This window comes from Anolis carolinensis, chromosome 4 (assembly GCF_035594765.1).
Source record: "Anolis carolinensis isolate JA03-04 chromosome 4, rAnoCar3.1.pri, whole genome shotgun sequence".
Classification (NCBI taxonomy): Eukaryota; Metazoa; Chordata; class Lepidosauria; order Squamata; family Dactyloidae; genus Anolis; species Anolis carolinensis.
Genome location: NC_085844.1, coordinates 187,240,776 through 187,261,805, shown reverse-complemented (window position 1 = coordinate 187,261,805; position 21,030 = coordinate 187,240,776). Strand labels below are relative to the sequence as shown.

Below are 21,030 nucleotides of genomic sequence, written 5' to 3'. Positions count from 1 at the left end.
TATTTATAGGCCGCCCTCTCTTCCTGTAGGGACTCAGTCAGAGTGATTTACATACAAAAAGGGCAAACATTCAATGCCATAGTCAACACATACACACAGATCAAAACAATACAAGATAACATTGGAGCTATTGAGGCTCTACTAATTGTAACATCTGCAGAATCTCTCAGGCGGGGGAGGGAAGGAGGGAAAGATCTATGCTTATACCAAAGGAAGTGGGAGCTGGAGGTAGCGGTAAGAAGATCCTCTTGTGGGAAACAAGAACCATATTGGGAGAGGGTGCGTACCTAGCAGTCGGGGGGGGGGGGGGTGGGGATCAAAGTAATCCAGGGGAGGGGGAGATACGGGAAAGGGAGGCAGAATTTAATTCAGCCTAGGGTTAGAAATAGTTCTTGCAGATCTAAAACTGCCTCCCGACATAGTAAATATGGGTATCCATGTTGGCGGTCCCTCCAATCTGAAGGTGGTGCTGCTGAATGCCAGATCTGTTAACGGTAAAGCTGCGATCATCCAAGATCTTATCCTGGATGAGCGGGCAGACCTGGCATGCATAACGGAGACCTGGTTGGACGAGGCTGGGGGAGTTAATCTCACCCAGCTTTGTCCACCAGGGCACCAACCAAAATCTGGAGGACAGGGAGGAGGGGTCGCAGTGGTCTATAAGGAGTCCATCCCCCTGACCAGGTGCCCCATCCCACAGTCAACCTTGTTCGAATGTGCTCATCTGAGGGTAGGGGCCGGGACACTTTAGGGATTATTTTAATCTACCGTCCACCCCGCTGCACTACAGTCTTCCTGCCTGAGCTAGCGGGGGTGGTCTCAGGCCTGGCATTGGAGTCCCAATGGCTCATTGTGCTGGGGACTTCAATGTCCATGCCAAGACCACTCTCTCTCTGGGGTGGCTCAGGACTCCATGGCCGCCATGGCAACCATGGGGCTGTCCCAACTAGTATCGGGCCCTAGCCACAGAGCTGGGCACACACTTGACTTGTTTTTCTGGCAGGGATGGGAGGAAGGTGGTGGTGTGGAGGAGCTCACCATCGCTCTGTTGCCATGGACCAACCATCACCTGGTCAGGTTTAGACTTACTGCGCCCCCCCCCCCCCAACCTCCACAAGGGTGGATGACCAGTTAAAATGGTCCGCCCCAGGAGACTTATGGATCTGGATGGATTCCTGATGGCTCTTGGGGAGTTTCTCACCACCTCCACTGGTGACCCTGTAGATGCTCTGGTCGATCTCTGGAACAAGGAGGCGGCCAGGGCAATAGATACGATCACTCCGGAACCTCCCCTCTCGAGTACCCAAGCTAAACCATCTCCTTGGTTTACTGAGGAGCTGGCAGCGATGAAGCAAAAGAAGAGGGGACTAGAGGGCGTGTGGCATTCAAAGTCGAACGAGTCAAACCGAACACAGCTGTGCTCCTATCTTAGGGCATATGCCGCAGCAATGGATGCTGCAAAGAATGTTTTCTTTGCAGCAAATATTGCGTCTGCAAAGAACTGTCTGGCGGAGATGTTTTGAGTTGTCAGAGGTTTGTTATATCCCGTCCCTTAAGACGGGATCCCTGATAACTCGGCAGCCCACTGTGAAGCATTTGCCCGGTTCTTTGCGGACAAAGTCGCTTTGATCCTCTCTGGTTTTGACACCATATTAATGGCAGTCTCCGAGGATGTAGCACGAGCACCTGCTTGTCCCGTTTTGATGGATTCTTTTCAATTGGTTCAGCCTGAGGATGTGTACAAGGTGCTTGGATAGGTGAGGGCGACCACATGCATCCTAGACCCCTACCCATCCTGGCTGGTGAGAGAAGCCAGAGGGGGATTGGCCGAGTGAGTGAAGGTGGTGGTGAATGCCTCCCTTTGGGAAGGCATTTTTCCAGCAAGCCTTAAATTGGCTGTGATCAAACTACTGTTGAAGAAGCCATCACTGGATCCCACTCAATTGGACAGCTATTGGCCTATTTCCAATCTTTCCTTTTTGAGCAAGGTCGTGGAACGTGTGGTGGCCGCACAACTCCAGACATTCTTGGTAGACACTGATTTTCTGGATCCGGCGCAGTCTGGTTTCAGGCCGGGGCATGGTACTGAGACAGCCTTAGTCGATGATCTACGCCGGGAACTGGGCAGGGGGAGTGTGTCCCTGTTGGTTCTGCTGGACCTCTCAGCGGCCTTCGATACCATTGATCATGGTATCCTTCTGGGACGCCTTGCTGGGATGGGGCTTGGAGGTACTGTCTTACAGTGGCTCCGGTCCTTCCTGGAGGGTTGTTCCCAGATGGTGTCACTGGGGGACGCCTGCTCAGCCCCACAACCACTGTCTTGTGGGGTCCCGCAGGGTTCAGTACTGTACCCCATGTTGTTCAACATATACATGAAGCCACTGGGAAAGATCATCCGGAGTTTCGGAGTGCGGTGTCATCTGTACGCAGATGATGTCCAGCTCTGTCACTCCTTCCTACGTGTTACTAAGGAGACTGTTCAGGTCCTGAACCAGTGTCTGGCCGCTGTGTCAGACTGGATGAGGGCGAACAAATTGAAATTGAATCCAGACAAGACAAAAGGTCATCCTGGTCATTCGCAGGGCCAAAAAGGGTATAGGGTTACAGCCTGTGTTGGATGGGGTCGCACTCCCCCTGAAGACACAGGTTCGCAGTCTGGGTGTTCTCCTGGACTCATAGCTGAGCCTGGAGCCCCAGGTTTCAGCGGTGGCCAGGGGAGCATTCGCACAACTAAGACTTGTGCACCAGCTGCGCCCGTACCTTGGGAAGTCTGACTTGGCCATGGTGGTCCATGCTCTGGTTACATCCAGTTTGGACTACTGCAACGCTCTCTATGTGGGACTGCCTTTGAAGATGGCCTGGAAGCTCCAATTAGTACAACGGGCGGTGGCCAGATTAATAACTGGAGTGGCTTACAGGGAGCGTACTACACCCCTGTTAAGCCAGCTTCACTGGTTGCCAATATGCTACCGAGCCCAATTCAAAGTGCTGGTTTTGTCCTATAAAGCCCTAAACGGTTCTGGCCCAATCTACTTGTCCGAACGTATCTCTTCCTATGAGCCAGCAAGATCCTTAAGATCATCTGGAGAGGCCCTGCACTCAGTCCCGCCTGCCTCGCAAGCGCGGCTGGTGGGAACGAGGGACAGGGCCTTCTCGGTGGTGGCTCCCCCGGCTGTGGAACACCCTCCCCAGAGATATTAGACAAGTTCCAACTCTTTTGGGCTTTAGAAGAGTCCTAAAAACATGGCTATGTGCCCAGGCTTTTAACAAATAAACGATAAAGATGACACGGACTGACTTATGGATAAAGCATGAGGTTTTTGGACGAACCTAAGAGGAAGAAAACTGAATTGAAGATGGCATGGCAGCATCAATCTCATCTTTGCTGACCTATTCCTCTGTCTTCAGCGGCTGCTGCTACAAGATCTGCACGACAGCCATATTTGCAATTCTCTGCTGGTTGCTGAAAGCGAGGAGGATATCTGGAAAAGCGAAACCCCCTATACCTATCGGCAGCGCACTGGGACTGATGGTGGGTACTTCAAATAGTGTGCACATGAGTGCATGGTCTTTCGTTTCCCCATAGTGGGCCTTAAAGCTTAGAGTTTTTGCCTTTCCATCATTGCTGTGTGTACATTATAGGAATTTGCCCATTAGATATGCAGTTTTCCACAGTGTACAGAGGGAGATTCCGCCTCTGTTCTATTACTACTTTGTAGTGGGTAGTGAATTCGCTGCACTTACCCTTTCATTTTCTTCGTTGTAATTTATTATACTCCCATTCTTTTCAGGACGAGATCAATAGATTCTCTTCTCAAGCTTTTATGATTTTGAGGCATACAGGTATTTTTATAAGAGAAAGGGGAAGTTGCAACCAATCTCTAACCTGGATAATTGGGCTGTCTGTTGAACAACTTAGGAGGGCTTTTTAGCTGAATAGACTTATCCCCTATGCAGATTACCCTGGAGAGGAGAGCTACCAGCCCCGTGACTACCTTGCAGCCACAATGCAGTTCATGCCTGGACATTTTGCTTGTGATGCAGTCTGGAGCACCACTATCCATGTACATTCACGACTCAAGATGGGGCCCAATATGGGTGTTGCACGTGGTAAGCTTCTGAATATAGATCATATATAGAGAATATAGTGCAGACGTTTACAGTGATTCCCACATGGTATATATGAATGTACGAAATCCCAGGTCTTGCCATGGAGTGGGTATTTTTGCCATAATGCACCTTTAGGTGGCTGACCATTGGCAATGCCATTCAAGTGTTGCAACTGGAATGAAGGTAGGGTTAGTGAAAGAGACAGGATAGATATGAAGAAAGTCTAAGTTAAGGATCTAGACCAGACACTTATGCTACATTCTTTGTAGAATAAATGGGCAGACTGCAGATCTAGGGGTGGTGATGTTAAGATAATTTGTGTGATCAAAAATTTCAAGAAGGAATGTTTTCAGTATAAAAGTCAAGGTGACTAAGGAAGTCTTTACTTCCAATTGTTCTCTTAGAAAGACCAAATTTTCTTGAAAACCATTGCTGTTTGTTTTTAATACTTTTAATAATATCTCATATCTAACACTGACAGGAGGGAGAGGAACTTGATGAGCATAGCTTTAATACCTCTTTCTCACATGCTCTTTCTCTTTTGATTTCTTTCTGCAGCCATCCAAGCCCTGCGTTCTGTACTCAATGCCTTCTCTATTGTTAATAGAAAGAATATGTTCGTTTATCAGGAGCGTTCAACTAAGTCTGTTTTCTACTTGAGGTAAGTTTACAAATTCTCACCACAAAATTTCAAAGCATATATGTAAATATTTTCAGGATTCAATACACAAGCATACAAATCAACTTGAGTTATGGTCTCCCATTTAGCTATTGTCTTTGCTTCAACCTCTGGAACCTTCTTCATTGCCATCCTTCTTGACCTAACCATTGTTCTCTTTGTTGTTTTATTCCAGACTCTCTGAAACAACATCAAGTGGAAAGTGTGGGGAAGGTGAAACCCAGAGTCTTGCATGCCGTTCGCTGGCCCTTTCACGCAGCCAAGAACCCATATACATCGAGGACCTGAACGTGAGTTTTATCTCCTTGATGGGGACTCCTCTGCCCTCTTGAGTGCAAGTAGCATGCAACATGAGCTCTGTTCTTGCTTGTGGAAGATTAGGGTGTCCTGTTCTCTGTGGTTTTTACTCCTACTTCCTTTCTCACCCCGAGTTTTAACCTATTGTTCATGTGGCCCGCCCTTGGTTTTATTGTTCTACTGTTCTTTTGATTTTGTTTATTGTAGTGTATATTTTCTTTTATTGTATTGTTTAATGCATTATGATTTGTTGTTTTATTTATATTTTGTTATATTGTATTGTTCTGGGCATGGCCCCATGTAAGCCGCCCCGAGTCCCTGTTGGGGAGATGGTGGCGGGGTATAAATAAAGTTGTTTATTATTATTATTATTATTATTATTATTATTATTAGTAGTAGTAGTAGTAGTAGTAGTATTATTAGTATTATTATTATTATTAGGGTGCTACTGCCTCTTCTCAGGCTTCTTTTCTTCTCCTTGATAGGCATCTCGCTCATCCCTGGACACTGCCTCTTGTCGCAGTGTTGATTCCAGTCGTCCTCTAAGCCAGGTGGACAGACACATCCAGCTAGTAGTTCATGGAGTAGCTCCGGCAGGTAAGCGGCATACTATTTCAGAGTCATGTTTGTGCTTTTTTCAAGGTTGTTTTCTTGGAAACCAACTTGGCTAATTTTGTGGGGATCTTTTAATGATACACTTAATATGATTTTTTCTGCTTTCCCTGCTTTTTACTTTTCCTGCACACTGGGCTGGGATCTTGGAGCTGCACAGGCCCCTCAAATATCTTAGACAGTTGCACCTCCCTTCTACCCCATATCTTGGGAAGCTGCATGCAGCCCAAAGGCTGGACTTTCCCTACCCTTGCTGTTGGCATACCTTAGGGCAGTGGACGACCATAGAGTGCCTGCAGTCCAATCATTCACCTCTCACTGCATAGGCAGCAGCACCCCTTCCTCCTTCCTCTCCCCAGTGCTAGTCATGGAAAAGCTTAGCTATGCTGTTGTGACACTGTTCCCTCTAGCATACATGTAATTTTGATCCGGAGCTGCAATTCACGTTATAATTGCAAAATCAAGAATTAGGAGGAGGAATCTGTAAAGGAAAGGGTGGGTAAGTGGGAAGGTAAACTTCATTTTTTTTTTACTGTAGATAGCATAAGATAGCAGCACAGTCTACCATACTGGTTTGGTTTTAAGAGGGGCACACATCCAGACTCAGCTACTCTTAGGAGACAAAGATGTCTTATTGCACTCCTTTTTGTTGTAGGACCTGAGATAACAGATGAGCTCGTAAAAGTTCTACGTAGGCGCCTGGATGAAGCCACCTTGGATATCATCACAGTTATGCTTGTGAGGACCTGTAAACTCACACCAGCTGATGTAGAGGTAATTGTTTGTTGTTTTGTGCCTTTAACTTGTTTCTGCCTATGATCACACTGAGATTCTTTTTTTTTTGTGATTTGCTTGGAAGACATCTGCCATTGCCTTCCTCTGAGGCTGAAAGAGTATGAGTTTTAAAGCCAAGTGGAAATTTGATCCCTCATCTCCAGAGTCATAGTCCAGTATTAAAGGCATAGCTGTACCCTAAATTGGACTGCAGGGAATTTGCCCTGATCTCACAATCAGAGTGATTGACTCGAAGCTTGGAATAGATTTTTCTTTTATCACAATTTTTAAAGTCTTCCAATCAGCATGACAATTTAACTGGTCTTAACTCTGTTCTGTTCTGTTGTATCTGACAAGCTTTTGATTACTTGACTAAAATTCTCTGACCTTTGGACTCTTGTGCTCAGAAGGTCAGACCAATGACAGATTCATCTCCTTGCAGTTCATCCAGCCCCCTGGCAGGCCACCCACTGAAGTGCTGCAGTTTACTCTTCCCCCCTCCTGCCTACCGTGGCTCCCAGCTGTGGCTTGCTACCTACGCCAGAACCTGCTGATCTTTCTACACACACCCAAGTACACAGACAGCAATGTGGAGAACCACTTCAAGGTGAGTGAGTACGGTTGCCTGTGGCTATTGTTACATATCAAGAAGTATTATGGACACTTTATTTTTCTTCTTTTCTAAAGGACTGAGCAAATATGTGCAAAGAACAATGAGATTTAATATCCAGGAGTGTTATGTTGCCACTGAAAAGCTAGGGACTCTTTTGTGGTTAAGCCATGTTCTGCTACTATATCAGCCTTTTATTGCACTGAAAAATTGGCCAATGCATAGAGTGCTATGAAATGCTCTATCACAAGAAAGAACATGTATTGTTATTGTATTTTGTGCTGCACTCTTTTGGTCTCAAGGGACCTCACAATTGCATTCATTGTTGATTAGAAGGCAATTGAACAGTGCTTTCCTTGCTTTACAGCATTATTTCCACCAGGGCAGTAGCAGCCCTGACCTGGATCTTTACCTCTATAACAAGCCTGGAGGCCAGGGCACTGGCGGCAAAGGTAATGAGCAACACTTTTTTCTACACCCTGGGCCTATTGCTCTGTTGGACTGTCAAGGAAAGAGCCATAGGTGTTCTTCCTAAGGAAAGTAGCAATTGTTGTGTGTGTGTGGATTAGGTTGCCTAAGCACGAATGATAAGTTCACCTAAGAATTTCTGCTTTTTTTAATGCTTGTGTGCTAAGCCACTAAGGTTTATATATTCCTCTGTTTTGTGCTGAGTCCTATGTAGGACAGAGAGTTTTTTTATAGGCATTTGAATAACTCTGTTTAATTATAGGCATTTGAATTTTTCATTCATGATTCAACAAAACTTTGAGTATAGATGATTGCTCTTATGCTTGGAGCTGATATAGTTAATTGGGGAGAAAAATAGTTTACAAGGAGAGAATTTGTGATGCTGAGCATGAAAACACTGTTCATGCAGTAGCTTTGAGTTGCAGTGGGGCATTTCAGGTGGTAGCCTGTGAGTTGTCCCTGACTGGTACTACTAATTGGTGTCTGCTTTGTGTTACATCAGTCTGTTTGTGTATCTTTCTGCCTGTATATACTTCGGCATACACTTGTCTCCCTTTCTACCTGCACTATGGTCTGGTTGTGCATGTATCACACAACGTCAAAGTGTGTCTGAACATTCTTCTGTCATGTAGGTTCCATGCTGGATCTTGTGCAACACCTGTTTCCACCTTCCCAGTTTCAAGGTAGTTTCCTGTAGATTCCAGTGGTCCACTGAATTATTCCAGTGCTGCTCCCGTCTTCATCCTGATCTAGTGCCTGCTGCGTTTTTTGTTTCTGCTTTGTATTGCCAACTTTGCTTCTCCTGTGTTGTCACCCAGATCTCTCTCAGCAGAATGTTTCTTAATTCCCAACTCCCCTTTTGAAACTATACTAGATCTAGAATTCAGGTTCAAGTTTAAAATGTTCTGTGAATATAGAAATTAAAGACTACACTTAAATTTTGAACAACAAGTTTTGTTCCTAACAGCCTCAGAACATTTGTAGGCATAAAGTTTTACAGATCTTAAAAGAATTTCATGAATATGTGGAGCGGAATCTGTTTTTGACTAGCAGTTGATATATAATTGTTTTCCCATCTGATTTTGGAACTGTGGTAGAATAGTTACATGGTGCTTTTTTATATTAGGAAGGAGCTGCTGTAACTAGAGACAAGTTGATGGATGGGTTGCAATAGTTGATCTGTCCAAGCTGTTGGAGGTATTCAGGCAATCAAATATCTACATGAATACACTAGGATTTGTTTCTGTGCTCCAAATAAGAATAAATTACAAGTTTACAATCAGGTTGAACATTTCCTCCATGTAGTATTTCTTGAGACCCTTAAGTTGATGGGCACTGAAGATGGTAGTTTGCTTTTCTCTGTATCTTGTTGATTAGCCCATTGGAGCCATCTACTGTTGCCGGTTGGTCAAAGGGCCTTTTCTTGCAGTTTCTTCCTGTGGCTTATATCTGAAGTGTGGATTCATATGTACTGTAGTTATTTAGCCAGTAGAATAGAGTGATCCCCGATCCCCCCATCCTTATGGTTATGCACTTGATAGTAAGACAGCTGCTATTCCTAACCATTCTTTTAACTCTGTACTCATCAGGCTGTGTCAAAAAGGTAATGGTGGACAAAGTGCAATTCTAATCGTTCACATTTACTAAGGAAGGTTTCTAGGACTTCTATCTATGGAAAGGTAGGCGTGGGGTAGGCTTCTTTTCAATTCCTCAGGCACACAGACATTTTTTTCCCTTTGGAAAGCCTGTATCATGTAGAGGTAGAACTGATAAGGAACCTCATTAAGTCCTACTGAAAATAAAGGTCTAGTTTTCACTTGTCACTTTGCTCAGCAATCCAAACTGGAAACTCTCCTTGGCTAAACTTGGGAAATGAACTGCTTGCTTTCCACTGCTGGCTAGTCTCAGGCAGTGATGCCCAACAAAGAATATTCCATCTCCGGTCACTTAATTGCCTTTGCAGAGCTTATGACGAATGCTCCCTTCCTGCAGGTGAAAGCTTGAAGCCAGTTTCTAGCAGGTGCAGATGTCTTTTTTTGCCCTTATGTATATGCTAATTTCCTTGGCTGTTTGTGTCTGTCTCTCCTTCCTGCCTGCCATCATGATTAGACATATATGTTTAGTTATTTATGTCCTTGAGTTGCACCCCAAGGATGACTATGTGTCTGTAACATATTCTTAAGGACTTAGACCTTTGGATCTCAAACATACCTTTCCCTTTGTAGGTATTGCATGTATTGCTCTTTCTTTTGTGGATGACAGTGGAAATCCCATTTCCTTGGCTCGCTGGGTGAGGCCACCCACTGCACTGCTGAGCACAACATTCCTTCAGGAGGCTGACTTTGAGAATTTAACTGCTGTTAGCAAGTACCTACCTGAGCCTGGCACTTCACAGCCAGGTGAGAAAGTAGGACTTCGGTCTACTCTCTTTTTCTCTCTGGGAAATGTGACAACTTACGGACACAATAATGAGTTTGGAAATACCTGGGACCTGAGATAGTTTCCAAAAATTCAATGGAATCATATTCCACACCTCTTCTAAGGTCAATCTTCTTGATACCAGCTTTCCCTCCACAGCCCTCTGTCCTCTGGTGCGCCTGGACATCTGGGAAAAGGGTAACATCAGCTTGTTGCAGCTATCCGAGAGGCTGCGCAGTGCCTTGCGTCATGCACTCTGTGATGCCCTCATGGAATTCCGTGTGCTGCCCAATCCATTGTGTGTTGAACTGTCCACTGAACTAGAGGATCACGGGAGCATTGGTAAGAGCCTAGTATGGAACAGATGTCCCTTCTGCTTCTGAGGCTGGATCTCCACTGCCCTATATCCCAGGATCTGATCCCAGTTTATCTGCTTTGAATTGGATTATATGAGTCTATACTGCCAGATAATGGGATAATCAGATAATCTGGGAGAAGATTCTGGGATATAGGGCAGTGTAGATCTAGCCTGAATCACCAGCCAGATGCTTTCATCAAATCTTATTCCAGCCCACAGGTGATGGCTTTCCAGCAGAGTGGAATATTGCTTTATACTACATTTTAACATTAATCTCTCTATCTCAGACTGCCCCAGCCCGGTTCCCTACAGCTGAATTGGACTGCAAGTTCAATCTTCTCAACCAGTGGTTGGGAAGCTCATTCAGCTTGAATTCCAGTGCCACAAGTGTCTCAGACAAAGTTTGTCTACTCCAACTTTACCTGGAGATGTCAGGGACTGACATCTGTGAAGCCATATTGTTGCCAGTCCTATGAAAACAAGAGAATGGGGGCAGTTATTCCTGTGGAAAGGCCTAGCATCAGAATTTTCTCTGCTGCTGAGCTGTGGCCTTTTTGAATAAGCATAGAGAGGCCTTTTACCCAGAGCTCCACCAATCTGGAAGAACTATCTTCTGTTTCTTTGGTTTCTTGTTTTCATAGGACTGACTACAGTATGACCTCTTTCAGAGGCTGCATTAGCTTCAGTGCGCTATCAGCAACTACAACAACCCACTAAAACTAATACAGCCTCGGAAAGAGCCCATATTGTTGCCAGTCATGCAAACGCAAGAAATCAAAGAGATTTTCCACAGTTCTTCTTGTGGAAAGGCCCAGCATCAGTATCATTGTTTTTTCTGGGGCTTCATAGAAGGACAGAATAGGTGTTTCTGGAGTAGCGTTGACTCAAAACGATGGTTTTACGAATGGTTCTGAAAAATACCTTGTTTTCAGGAAATCTGCGGCGGACGATGTCTGAAAGTAAAGGAACAAGTCGGTCTACTGGAAGTAGAGGATGTCCACCCTCCTTGAATTTTCCTGTGCCCACTGCAGGTGCTGGTGAGCCAGCTACGCCCACCAACAGAATTGGGCGACGCAGCTTCTGGGACATGCTGGTAATTACTTCATGAGAAGATGACTGTGGGATATCTGATGAGAGCATAATGAGAGATAAGAAACAAAGAGCTGTAGATTATAAAACAGTAGATCAAGGTGGAACCCTATGCTAGTTAACAGTCCTTAAGCCAAACATAGTCCACCAGCCATCAATTACAAGCTGCTAGATGTTTAGTAAACCTGCCCTCCCTGTTTTTTCCTTCCCGGTCAGGTATTCTCCTTTCAGCTAACAGAGACTAAAGTTATGCAGGTTTGGCATGCTGGCTACAAGTCCATGAAATTGTTTTAGTTGAGCCTTATTATCTTGCGGTACAATCCTGATAAAAAGTGAGGAACCCTTATCTGAAATTCTTGAGACTTCAAGAGTTCTGGATTTTTTTCAGGATTTGGAATACCTGTATTTGCATATACAGACATCCCTGGGTTATAAACATCTGACTTACAAATGGCTCATAGTTAAGGCCAGGGTTGAGACAATGGCAAATGATAGAAACCTACCTCTAGGGAGGGAAATTCATTCTTGAAAGAATTATCATGGGGAAAAGGTATCTCAACTGAAACTTTATCATCAATCCTTGTTTCCACAACAAGCCAAATATTTCAAAATCCAGTTATCACAGGGACAGAAAGTGTGGTGAAATCTTCTGAACAAGGCCACAGACAGCAAAACAAACACCATAGGGATGTCAACCCTCCCCTATACAATCCAAAGCTTGTTCATGCCTTGGGTACTGCCTGTATATACATAACGAGGCATCTTGGAGTTGAGACCAAATTGTAAACACGAAATTCATTTATATTTCGTAAATACAGTAGAGTCTCACTTATCCAAGCCTCGCTTATCCAAGCCATTTTTGTAGTCAATGTTTTCAATATATCATGATATTTAGGTGCGAAATTCGTAAATACAGTAATTACAACATAACATTACTGCATATTGAACTACTTTTTTGTTAAATTTGTTGTATAACATGATGTTTTGGTGCTTAATTTGTAAAATCAAAACCTAATTTGATGTTTAATAGGGTTTTCCTTAATCCCTCCTTATTATCCAAGATATTCGCTTATCCAAGCTTCTGCTGGCCCGTTTAGCTTGGATAAGTGAGACTCTACTGTACCTTATATGCATTAGTCTGGAGATAACGTCATACTATATTTTTAATAATTTTGTGCATGAAAAAGTGTACAGTACATTAAACCATCAGATAGAGAACCTATCACTATGTCAGCCTCCCTTGCAGACAGTTTTGGATTTTGGAGTATTTTGGAATTCCGGATAAGAGATGTTCAACATTTAGTATTTTTAAGCTGTATACACTAACTCTAAAGTGACTTTTATAGACTCGTATACTCAAAGATGGAAGGAGACCATAAGGGCCATCCAGTCCATTCCCTGCTATGTAGGAGCGTACGATCAAAGCACTCCTGACAGATGGTCTTTTTTATTCCTTAAGTGTGTTTCAAGTTGTAGTCGTAGAATTTATTCCTGCAATTTATTCATTAGGAGAGCACTCACTTTATAGAATTACTTCTAAACGTTACTGAGAATGCTTGTATGCAAGCCTCTGAGTAAATTAGAAGTTCTATCTAAATGCTAAGTATAGTAATAATGTTGATACAGAAACTTGCTAAGGCCTAAAATCTGAAGCATTCCAGACCAAGGTGATGGGAAATAGGTATGCTGGCTGCAAGCCTCTCTTTAGTTTCTTGGTTTGATTCTCAGAGCAAACCAGAGATGGTGGAGCAAGGAAGCCCCAAGACCACAGATGACATTGTGTTGGAGCGACCTGAAGAAAGTCGTACCCGCCGCCGCCACAAGACGGAAAATGTGAAACAGCTTTCCAGCCAGGAGCGTGGTGAACAAGGACAGACCCAGAGGTAGACTTCATAGACTTCTTTTTTCCACCCTCTTCTTCCAGGAAAGCTTGGGAGAGGACATTTCCTTCATATAAAATTCATTTGTTCTTCATTAGCCGGAGAGAAGAGAGTCTTCAAAGTTCATGCTCTCCTTCCTTAAACCAGCTCTTGAAATGAACCGTACTTGCATACTGTAAGAAAAGTCTTGAAAGAAGAACTGCTTTATTGACTTTGTTCTTTTTGGGATCCTCTTTAATATTCCTTTGTTTTTGACATGGAATAATGTTGTTGTTTTTTTCATTGAAGTTGACGTGGACTAATGGATGTTCTTTTCATAGACGTCGAGCCTGCCACCTAGAGGAAGGGGATATTGGAGTCCTGCACCCCATTTTCAATCAAACTTGTCAGTCCTGGATGACATTCATGAACCGTTTGGGTATGTGTTGGAATATATGGACTTGTTCTTTCACTGTTTGAGTCAGCCTCAACTGAGCCTAGTCTGGAGAGAACTTGTCTTTATTTCTCTATTCATGAAGAGTTTGAAGTCCTGAGGTTCCAAAGAAAGAACCATGATATTCAGGTTTCTGAAGCTGCAAGGGAGGGAAGCTTGCAAACATGGAGATGGTGCTACAGCCTCAGAAACCTGAATAAGACCAAGCAGACATGGTCAGAGAGAGCATCGTTTGAGCTTGCTGTCAATACTCACAGTCCCTATTTGCCTGCCCATTTCCCACCATTAGGTGTGCACAGACCAGAGGAGGCCCTAGGTTTTTTCGCTATGTAAGCAAACCTAGGGCCACCCCCCCCCCCGAAATTACGCTCCCCCTCCAACATACCATTGTCGACGGCGGCACGCTCTCCAGCCGCGGAACTACGAAGGCCTCCAGGAAGGCCTTGCTTTCTTGTGAGATTTCGCGAAATGTTGCAGAAATTTCATGAGATTTCATGAGATTTCTGCGAGAGTTCGCAAAATCTCACGAGAAGAGTGAGGACTTCCTCATTCCGCGATGAGCAACCCAATGGTCGCCGTCGCCACCGCCGCTGCCTAGAGAGCGCTCCCCAAGGGCTGATGCTTCAACAGCATCAATGATGAACCGGCCCTGGCACAGACACACCACATATTTACAGATAATAGCTGTATATGATGTAATTATTATGTGTATATTATATATGTGTGTGTATTAGCCCTCAGTGGTGCAGTGGGTTAAACCGCTGAATTGCTAAACTTGTTGATGGAAAGGTCGGCGGTTCGAATCCAGGGAGTGGGGTGAGCTCCTGCTGTTAGCCCAGCTTCTGCCAACTTAGCAGTTCAAAAATATGCAAATATGAGTAGATCAATAGGTACCATTTTGGTGGGAAGTTAACAGCTCTCCGTGCCGGCTACATGACCTTGGAGGTGTCTATGGACAGTGCCGGCTCTTTGGCTTAGAAATTGAGATGAGCACCAACCCCCAGACTGGACTTGATGTCAGGGGAAAATCTACTTTTATATATATAGAGAGAGGGGGGGAGAGAGGAAGAATACTGTGATCAAAACAAATTATATACACAGTAGATAATCCAACAAATGGGCCAGCAGAACGTTGGATAAGCGAAAATGATGAATAATTTTTTCTACTTCTGCCCCTGCCTTATGGAATGCCTTGCCACCCTATATGGGAGCCATGCGTGAGTTAGGGCCTTTTACCCTAGCACTTAAGACCTTGCTCTTTACTAAAGCTTTTGATCTATGTTAATTTTATCAATATTTGTATGTATGTATTTTTATCCTTTACAATTTAGCTTGTAAATCGCCTAGAGCATCTTGGATGGAGGGCGATTAATAAGTAATTAAATGATGATGATGATGATAAGGAGGGATTAAAGAAAAGCCTATTAAACATCAAATTACATTATGATTTTGCAATTAAGCACCAAACATCATGTTTTAAAACAAGTCTGCCACTTGTTTGGGAGTGTGGCTGAACTTAAGTTGTTGTTGGGCGTGTTGGCCCGCTGCACGTTGCTGCCTAGAGAAACAGCTGTGGATCTGGGCAAGAGGGAGACTACGTTGGATGAGCAAAGGTTGGATAAACAATATTCTACTGTACATGTTAACTTTTAATTTTTCTGATATCTCTGAGCACAGAAGCTTTTGATCCAGAATGTGGGAAAGTAGCAGCATACAAAAAGATCATAAAGAATAAAATGCCTCGCTCTGTTGTTACAGGTTTAATCTGTGCAAGAACATAGCTATGCTGTGGAATTATTTTTATTTCTTTGCCTCAGGACAGCAAGCAGCTATTAGTGATCTCCCTAGAGTCTTTTTAATTTAATTTAAGTCAATTTAATAATTTAATTTAATTTATTTCCTTTCTTTTTTCATTATGTGGAACCCAAACCAGCTTACAACATCATTTAAAACCTAACACAGCTAAAAAAATTTATAGTACAAAGTGTTTTTCTTAATTAAATAAGCATTACAATTAAAACATTAGCTTAAAACAGGTAATGAAGGTAAAAATACAGCATCCCCATTAAGAGATCTTTCTGCAAAAGCTGGTTAACAGCCAAAGGCCTATCTAATTAAAATTTCACTGATGGTATTAGGCTTTTCAGCTACTACCTTTTAAAACAAATGTTTTGCAGAGATTTGCCCAATCATTGCTTACATAGTATTTCCTTCCTACCCCAGGGTGTCCTTCAGTGCAACGCTGTGCCACGGAGAGTGTGTCTCGCTTCCTGCTCCCCTCCATCATGCTTGAAATAGTGAACTTAGTCACCACTTTGGCAAATGACACCTCTGTCAAAGTATTTGAAAAAGTCAGGTAGGTATTGGGGCTGCACCTTTTTGTCAACTAGCTTGGTAGATTATCTGATGTGATGCCACGTATGATGCTTGGATACTTCCTTGCTAGGGAGAGAGTAACACATTGTGAACAAGGGGTCTATGTTGTAGAAACTGATGTATGTTCACCTTTGCTGCAGCGGTCCTCAAGGCACATCTTTTGTGCCATACACGCTCAAACTAGGCTCCAGCGCTCAACCAGCTGTTATCCGACACTTTACACTGCTGGGGCGTAGCTTCCACCAATGGCGCTGCAGTACAGAACCAGGTGAGTGAACTTCCTGACAGTCCCCAGTGAGTAGCACCTTCTTTGCCTCCTCTGGGTCTTCTGGGTAAGAATCTCCAGAGCTCAACTCCACTTCGCAATCTGTTCTAGCTCTCAAAGGTTTCCAGCGTTTTGAGGCCACAGAGCTTGGCTCTGCAGAGAAGGGTTCTGATGTAGCACCCCGGCAAAGATTCCTTTTCATGGAAATTGTGGACAAAAAGGTACGTTGTATGCTTTTATAGGCTGGCTATTTGTAGCTAATAATGTAAGTGTGTAAGGCTCATTGGTCTCCCTTTCTCTTCCAGCTGGTGCTGTACACCTACAATTGGTCCATGGACCTGGGTAGTGCTTTGAGCAGCTCTCTTACTCGCTTGCTGCAGTGGCAAAATGCCCGTGCCCATGTGGTGTATTGCCTACTCAGCCAGAAGCTTGGGCTTTTCCACCACTACTGCTACATGGATACTCCATGGCATGAAGACAGCAAACAGGTAACCCTGATTTTTATGAATGTGCATGTCAACTCTGTGCCTATAAATGATGCTCACTAGATATCTCTGTGTCTAGGAGCCAAATCCCTTCCTGAATTCCACTCTTGAGGTGGATACCCTGATCCGGAGCTCTGGTGTCCCCCCCAGCAAGGAGCAAGGCCGGCTCAGTGGTTCCACTCGCATCATGCAACCACTTCACTTCCCTCCTGACATGGTGCCTTTTGATGAGGCTCTTCGTGATGTCTCGGTCAGTCGACCTGTCTTTCACAGCCCTGAGCTGAGTGCACTCGATCATGTGGCCCAGCATGGAGCTCAGTTCCTAGAGATTAAGAACATAGAAAGAAAAGGTAAGCTAAGGGACAGAGTGGAGGAAGAACAGGTGAAGGATTGTATGGTTAAATGGGCACAAAATATAGGCAGTTAAATAAAACCGGAACAATGGGAGAAGGTCTGGGCAAAGAGTATGAAATTCACTGTATGTAATAACTTGAAAGAGAATTTTATAAGTTGATGTTTAGGTGGTATCTGACACCAGAGAGGCTTTCTAAAATGTATGAAAGCATATCCAGTAATTGTTGGAAATTTTGCAAAAAATATTGGAACATTTTACCATACATACTTGATTATAAGGGTTAACATTACAATGAAAGCTGAACTGTATTTGTTGGGCGTGATAGCTGACCAATTAGAAAAGAAATATGGAAGATTACTCTTATATATGATTACAGGAGCGAGAATCATTTATGCCAAGAGATGGAAAGAACCAGATATGCCCACCCAAGAATATTAACTGATAAAAAATATATGAATAATTGACAATGTTGATTAAGGAAAAATCATTGACTAAATTCCAGAAAGACTGGGACATACTTATTACTTTTATACATCAAAGATGGGGACAATCTTCAAGGATTAATTTTCTGATAAAGGAAAGTGTTATTAAAAGTAGAAAGGTAGAAATAAAGTTATATTTAAAGGGACCAACAAGCAAGAAGTTAGAATAACAGGCAATGAGTGGGAGGTTTATAGGTTAGTTTTGTTTAGAATGTATATAGGTTGTATGTTGTAGATAAATGTGTTCCAGTCACTTTTGTATATAAAGAAAAAATGTTTTATGGTAGTTTTAATTTCATTTTGTATTGTTGTATTTTATAAGTAGTTTTTTCTTTGTCTGAATGTTCAAATAAAAATAATTCACAAAAGAATAAATAAGGGAGAGATCTCTTTCAGACATGAGATGCGGCAGGATCATTGATACTTTGGGGCTATCTTCATGAAAGGCATAACAGTGACTGGTTCCAAGAAAAGGGTGAACAGTTGTGGCCATCGTGATTGCAAATGTTGTCTCTCACTATTGGCTGTTTTGCCTAAGCGTGATGAGAGATGGCATTCCAGTAATATCTGGAAGGGCATTATTGTGCCTGAAAGTAGAGGTATGCAGTGGGAGGGATGGCATTGAATAGAGACATTGAATCTGTGTGTATACACATGATATGAAGCTTTGCAAAGGCTTGAGTTTTCAGCAGGAGTATGTTTGAGGTTCTGGGCCTCTCTCTTCAGCTCTTACTTCTGTTCCACAGAGTTGGAGAAACAGATGAAGATCGAGAATCTCTTTATGACATGGCAACAACGCTCTGCACAGTCCAACGTGCCAATCAGTGTGAGTTGGTGAGGATGGGCAGTGCTGGGATTGTGGACCCCACTTTTATGTGAGATATTTGTGCCAGTTCTACACTATACGGATGGCCTTGTTCTCAGAGATAAATGAGAGGGACATTGGTGAAGCAAGAGTCTTCCACAAAAAGACTTCTTTGTAGGCTTTTAAGCAGAGGCTGGATGGCCATCTGCCGGGGGTGCTTTAAATGAGATTTTCCTGCTTCTTGCAGGGGGTTGAACTGGATGGCCTGTGAGGTCTCTTCCAATTTTACAATTCTATGATTCTATGGTTCTAAGACTTTTAATTCTAGACGGCCTGTGTAGTCTGTTGCATACTCATCTGGAAATCACTTCAAATCTCCAGTGAGAAGTATTTACTTGATATGGGACCTAAATTCATTTTTCTTCAGGACAAATTGATATCGTCTGTGGTTCATACCATATGGATGTTCTTCACACATTCCATCCTTCCCCATTCCTCTCTACCTGTCTCTAGATGACCACTGCTGCACAAAGTTGTATAAATGTGTGTTTCTCAGCCTGACAAACTAACTTCCATTATGCTTAAAATGGTAGATTTTACATATGTAAGTTTTGAATATGTTGAGGAATAGGAACCAAAACACTATTTCATGTTATTAGATATAAAAAAATAAGTAAAACTAATTAAAATGAAACAACCTGTATTTTCTGTGTTGCATAGACTGTTCGCCCCTATCATATTTGCATAATATTCTGCTGTTGGAATCTTTGACCTTGAAGGACAGGATATAAATGCTCTAAATAAATAGATTGTCAGTGGCCTGGAACAAAACCTTGGTCCACTGACCTTGCAGTGACTTCTTTTCTCTCAACATGGTCTTTATAGCTATCTCTTGGGTAGTATAGCTGTTTGGAATAGGGCTTAAAGACTTGTGATGGTTACTAAGATATAGGATGGCTATCTCCTTAATGTGTGTTCACAGCTTGCAGATTTGGAAACTTTGAAACAGTCATCACGTTTGGTCCATTACTGTGCTACACCTCTACTCTTCGATCCCACTTTCCGGCAACAGATTCAAGCTGATCAACAAAGCAAGCCAGAGGGAAAGGTAAAATGTATTTATTAATTTATTATTTATTTCACATATTTGTATTCCACCCTTCTCACCAAATCCAAATTCAGGAAGAGGGGAAAGAATCGTTATAATCCCACTACTGCTTTCTTCTGTGTTCTTTTCTCCCAAGAGGAGGCACTTGAGCAAAATTTCTCTCCTTAGTTGAGCTTCCCCACCAATTGGTTAGATGTGGTTGGCTAACTCGGTGAAAGATCTGGAAGTCATATTGTCTGACTAATGCCATTTATTTCATATTACATTGCAATCCTTGTATGTTGTGCATAACCAAAGCCCAGATGTCGCTCTAAAGTAGATTCTTATGGCTTATTTCTCACTTACTATTTAGAAGCGGCATCGTTCAAATGATTCCACGGCATCAAGTAGAGACCGCAGCCATAGCTGCGATTCTGCAGAGGGACTGCCATGTAGGACCAAAGATGAAGCCTGGCTCCTGGAGTTATGTCACACTTTCCTGCAGCAGTATATCCAGTACCTGCAAAGCATGGGCTTTATCCTGGTGCAGGTGCGCCCAGCCTCACCCACTCGGAGGTTAGTGAGAATTGGCAGGTGGATAGTGATAGAAGATTTTGGAATTGGGTAATTCCGGGAGCAGCAGCAGAGTGCATGGCATAAGGCCATTTTTTATGTTTGGATCTCCTGAAAATTGTGGCTTCAAAAAGATGTTTAGGAGATGCCTAGAAGTTTTGTTGAATTCACCCAAAGAAGATGCAGTCGGGACTATATTAATTGCGTTTTCAGGTCTGTTTAATACCTCATGCATTAAGAAGTGGATACAGTACATTTTTTTATCCTCCTCCCTTCCGGTTTTCAGCAGCACAAGCCGGATCAGAGCTCTGGCAGTGATGGGCAGCGAGGGACGCGGGTCCTTCTCATACACAAGACCAAAGGCTGAAGGGAGTCCAAAGGTGTGTGACTATTTTTGGTGTTGATTTGAGGGGGACTAAAAACTTGGATGGCATATATTATTCATTCCATATAGCAGGGGTGAAAAATCTTTGGGCCTCCAGTTGTTTTGGATTTGCAAAGCCCCAGCCAGCATAATCAATGGTAAGGAATTATGGGACTTGTAGTCCAAAATATCTAGAGATTCAAAGATGCCACATCCCTGACAGATAAGCTTCTTTGTGAGGGAAGATTAGAAGTTTGAGAAAGAGCTGGAACATATTTCTTAGGCATTTCCATGATCCCTTCCCTACCAGAGTTCTGTTCCTGCACTGTAACAGGGCATATTCTTTTTTCAGAGCACCAGCCCTCCTGTCACCACATACCATTTGCAAAGAGCTCTGCCTGGGGGCATAGTGCTGATGGAGCTGGCTTTCCAAGTAAGTGCGAATTGTCTTCCACCATGCTTCTAATCTGAACGGTAAGTGGCAAAGAGCCACTGCAGGGTTTTTGATAG

At 43.3% G+C, this 21,030-nt stretch overlaps 1 protein-coding gene across 8 annotated transcripts in view; it reads left to right on the top strand.

Annotated features, from left to right (window-relative positions):
- szt2 (SZT2 subunit of KICSTOR complex) overlaps nucleotides 1-21,030 on the top strand; it is an 86,014-nt gene that overhangs the window by 55,329 nt on the left and 9,655 nt on the right. For 3 of the 8 annotated variants that reach the window (XM_062978383.1, XM_062978381.1, XM_062978379.1), the window contains exons 42-64: nucleotides 3,409-3,532; nucleotides 3,958-4,110; nucleotides 4,669-4,771; nucleotides 4,965-5,079; nucleotides 5,572-5,683; nucleotides 6,354-6,472; nucleotides 6,915-7,079; nucleotides 7,450-7,534; nucleotides 9,776-9,949; nucleotides 10,128-10,310; nucleotides 11,259-11,419; nucleotides 13,144-13,298; nucleotides 13,616-13,713; nucleotides 15,952-16,084; nucleotides 16,245-16,372; nucleotides 16,481-16,590; nucleotides 16,675-16,857; nucleotides 16,934-17,204; nucleotides 18,438-18,517; nucleotides 19,479-19,604; nucleotides 19,957-20,159; nucleotides 20,443-20,536; nucleotides 20,873-20,953. In XM_062978383.1, the coding sequence (XP_062834453.1) occupies nucleotides 3,409-3,532; nucleotides 3,958-4,110; nucleotides 4,669-4,771; nucleotides 4,965-5,079; nucleotides 5,572-5,683; nucleotides 6,354-6,472; nucleotides 6,915-7,079; nucleotides 7,450-7,534; nucleotides 9,776-9,949; nucleotides 10,128-10,310; nucleotides 11,259-11,419; nucleotides 13,144-13,298; nucleotides 13,616-13,713; nucleotides 15,952-16,084; nucleotides 16,245-16,372; nucleotides 16,481-16,590; nucleotides 16,675-16,857; nucleotides 16,934-17,204; nucleotides 18,438-18,517; nucleotides 19,479-19,604; nucleotides 19,957-20,159; nucleotides 20,443-20,536; nucleotides 20,873-20,953 (3,156 nt within the window). Of the gene's footprint in view, nucleotides 1-3,408; nucleotides 3,533-3,957; nucleotides 4,111-4,668; nucleotides 4,772-4,964; nucleotides 5,080-5,571; nucleotides 5,684-6,353; nucleotides 6,473-6,914; nucleotides 7,080-7,449; nucleotides 7,535-8,182; nucleotides 8,234-9,775; nucleotides 9,950-10,127; nucleotides 10,311-11,258; nucleotides 11,420-13,143; nucleotides 13,299-13,615; nucleotides 13,714-15,951; nucleotides 16,085-16,244; nucleotides 16,373-16,480; nucleotides 16,591-16,674; nucleotides 16,858-16,933; nucleotides 17,205-18,437; nucleotides 18,567-19,478; nucleotides 19,605-19,956; nucleotides 20,160-20,442; nucleotides 20,537-20,872; nucleotides 20,954-21,030 lie in introns of those variants that run through there. The other 5 variants (XM_062978377.1, XM_062978378.1, XM_062978380.1 and 2 more) reach the window with 4 other exon arrangements.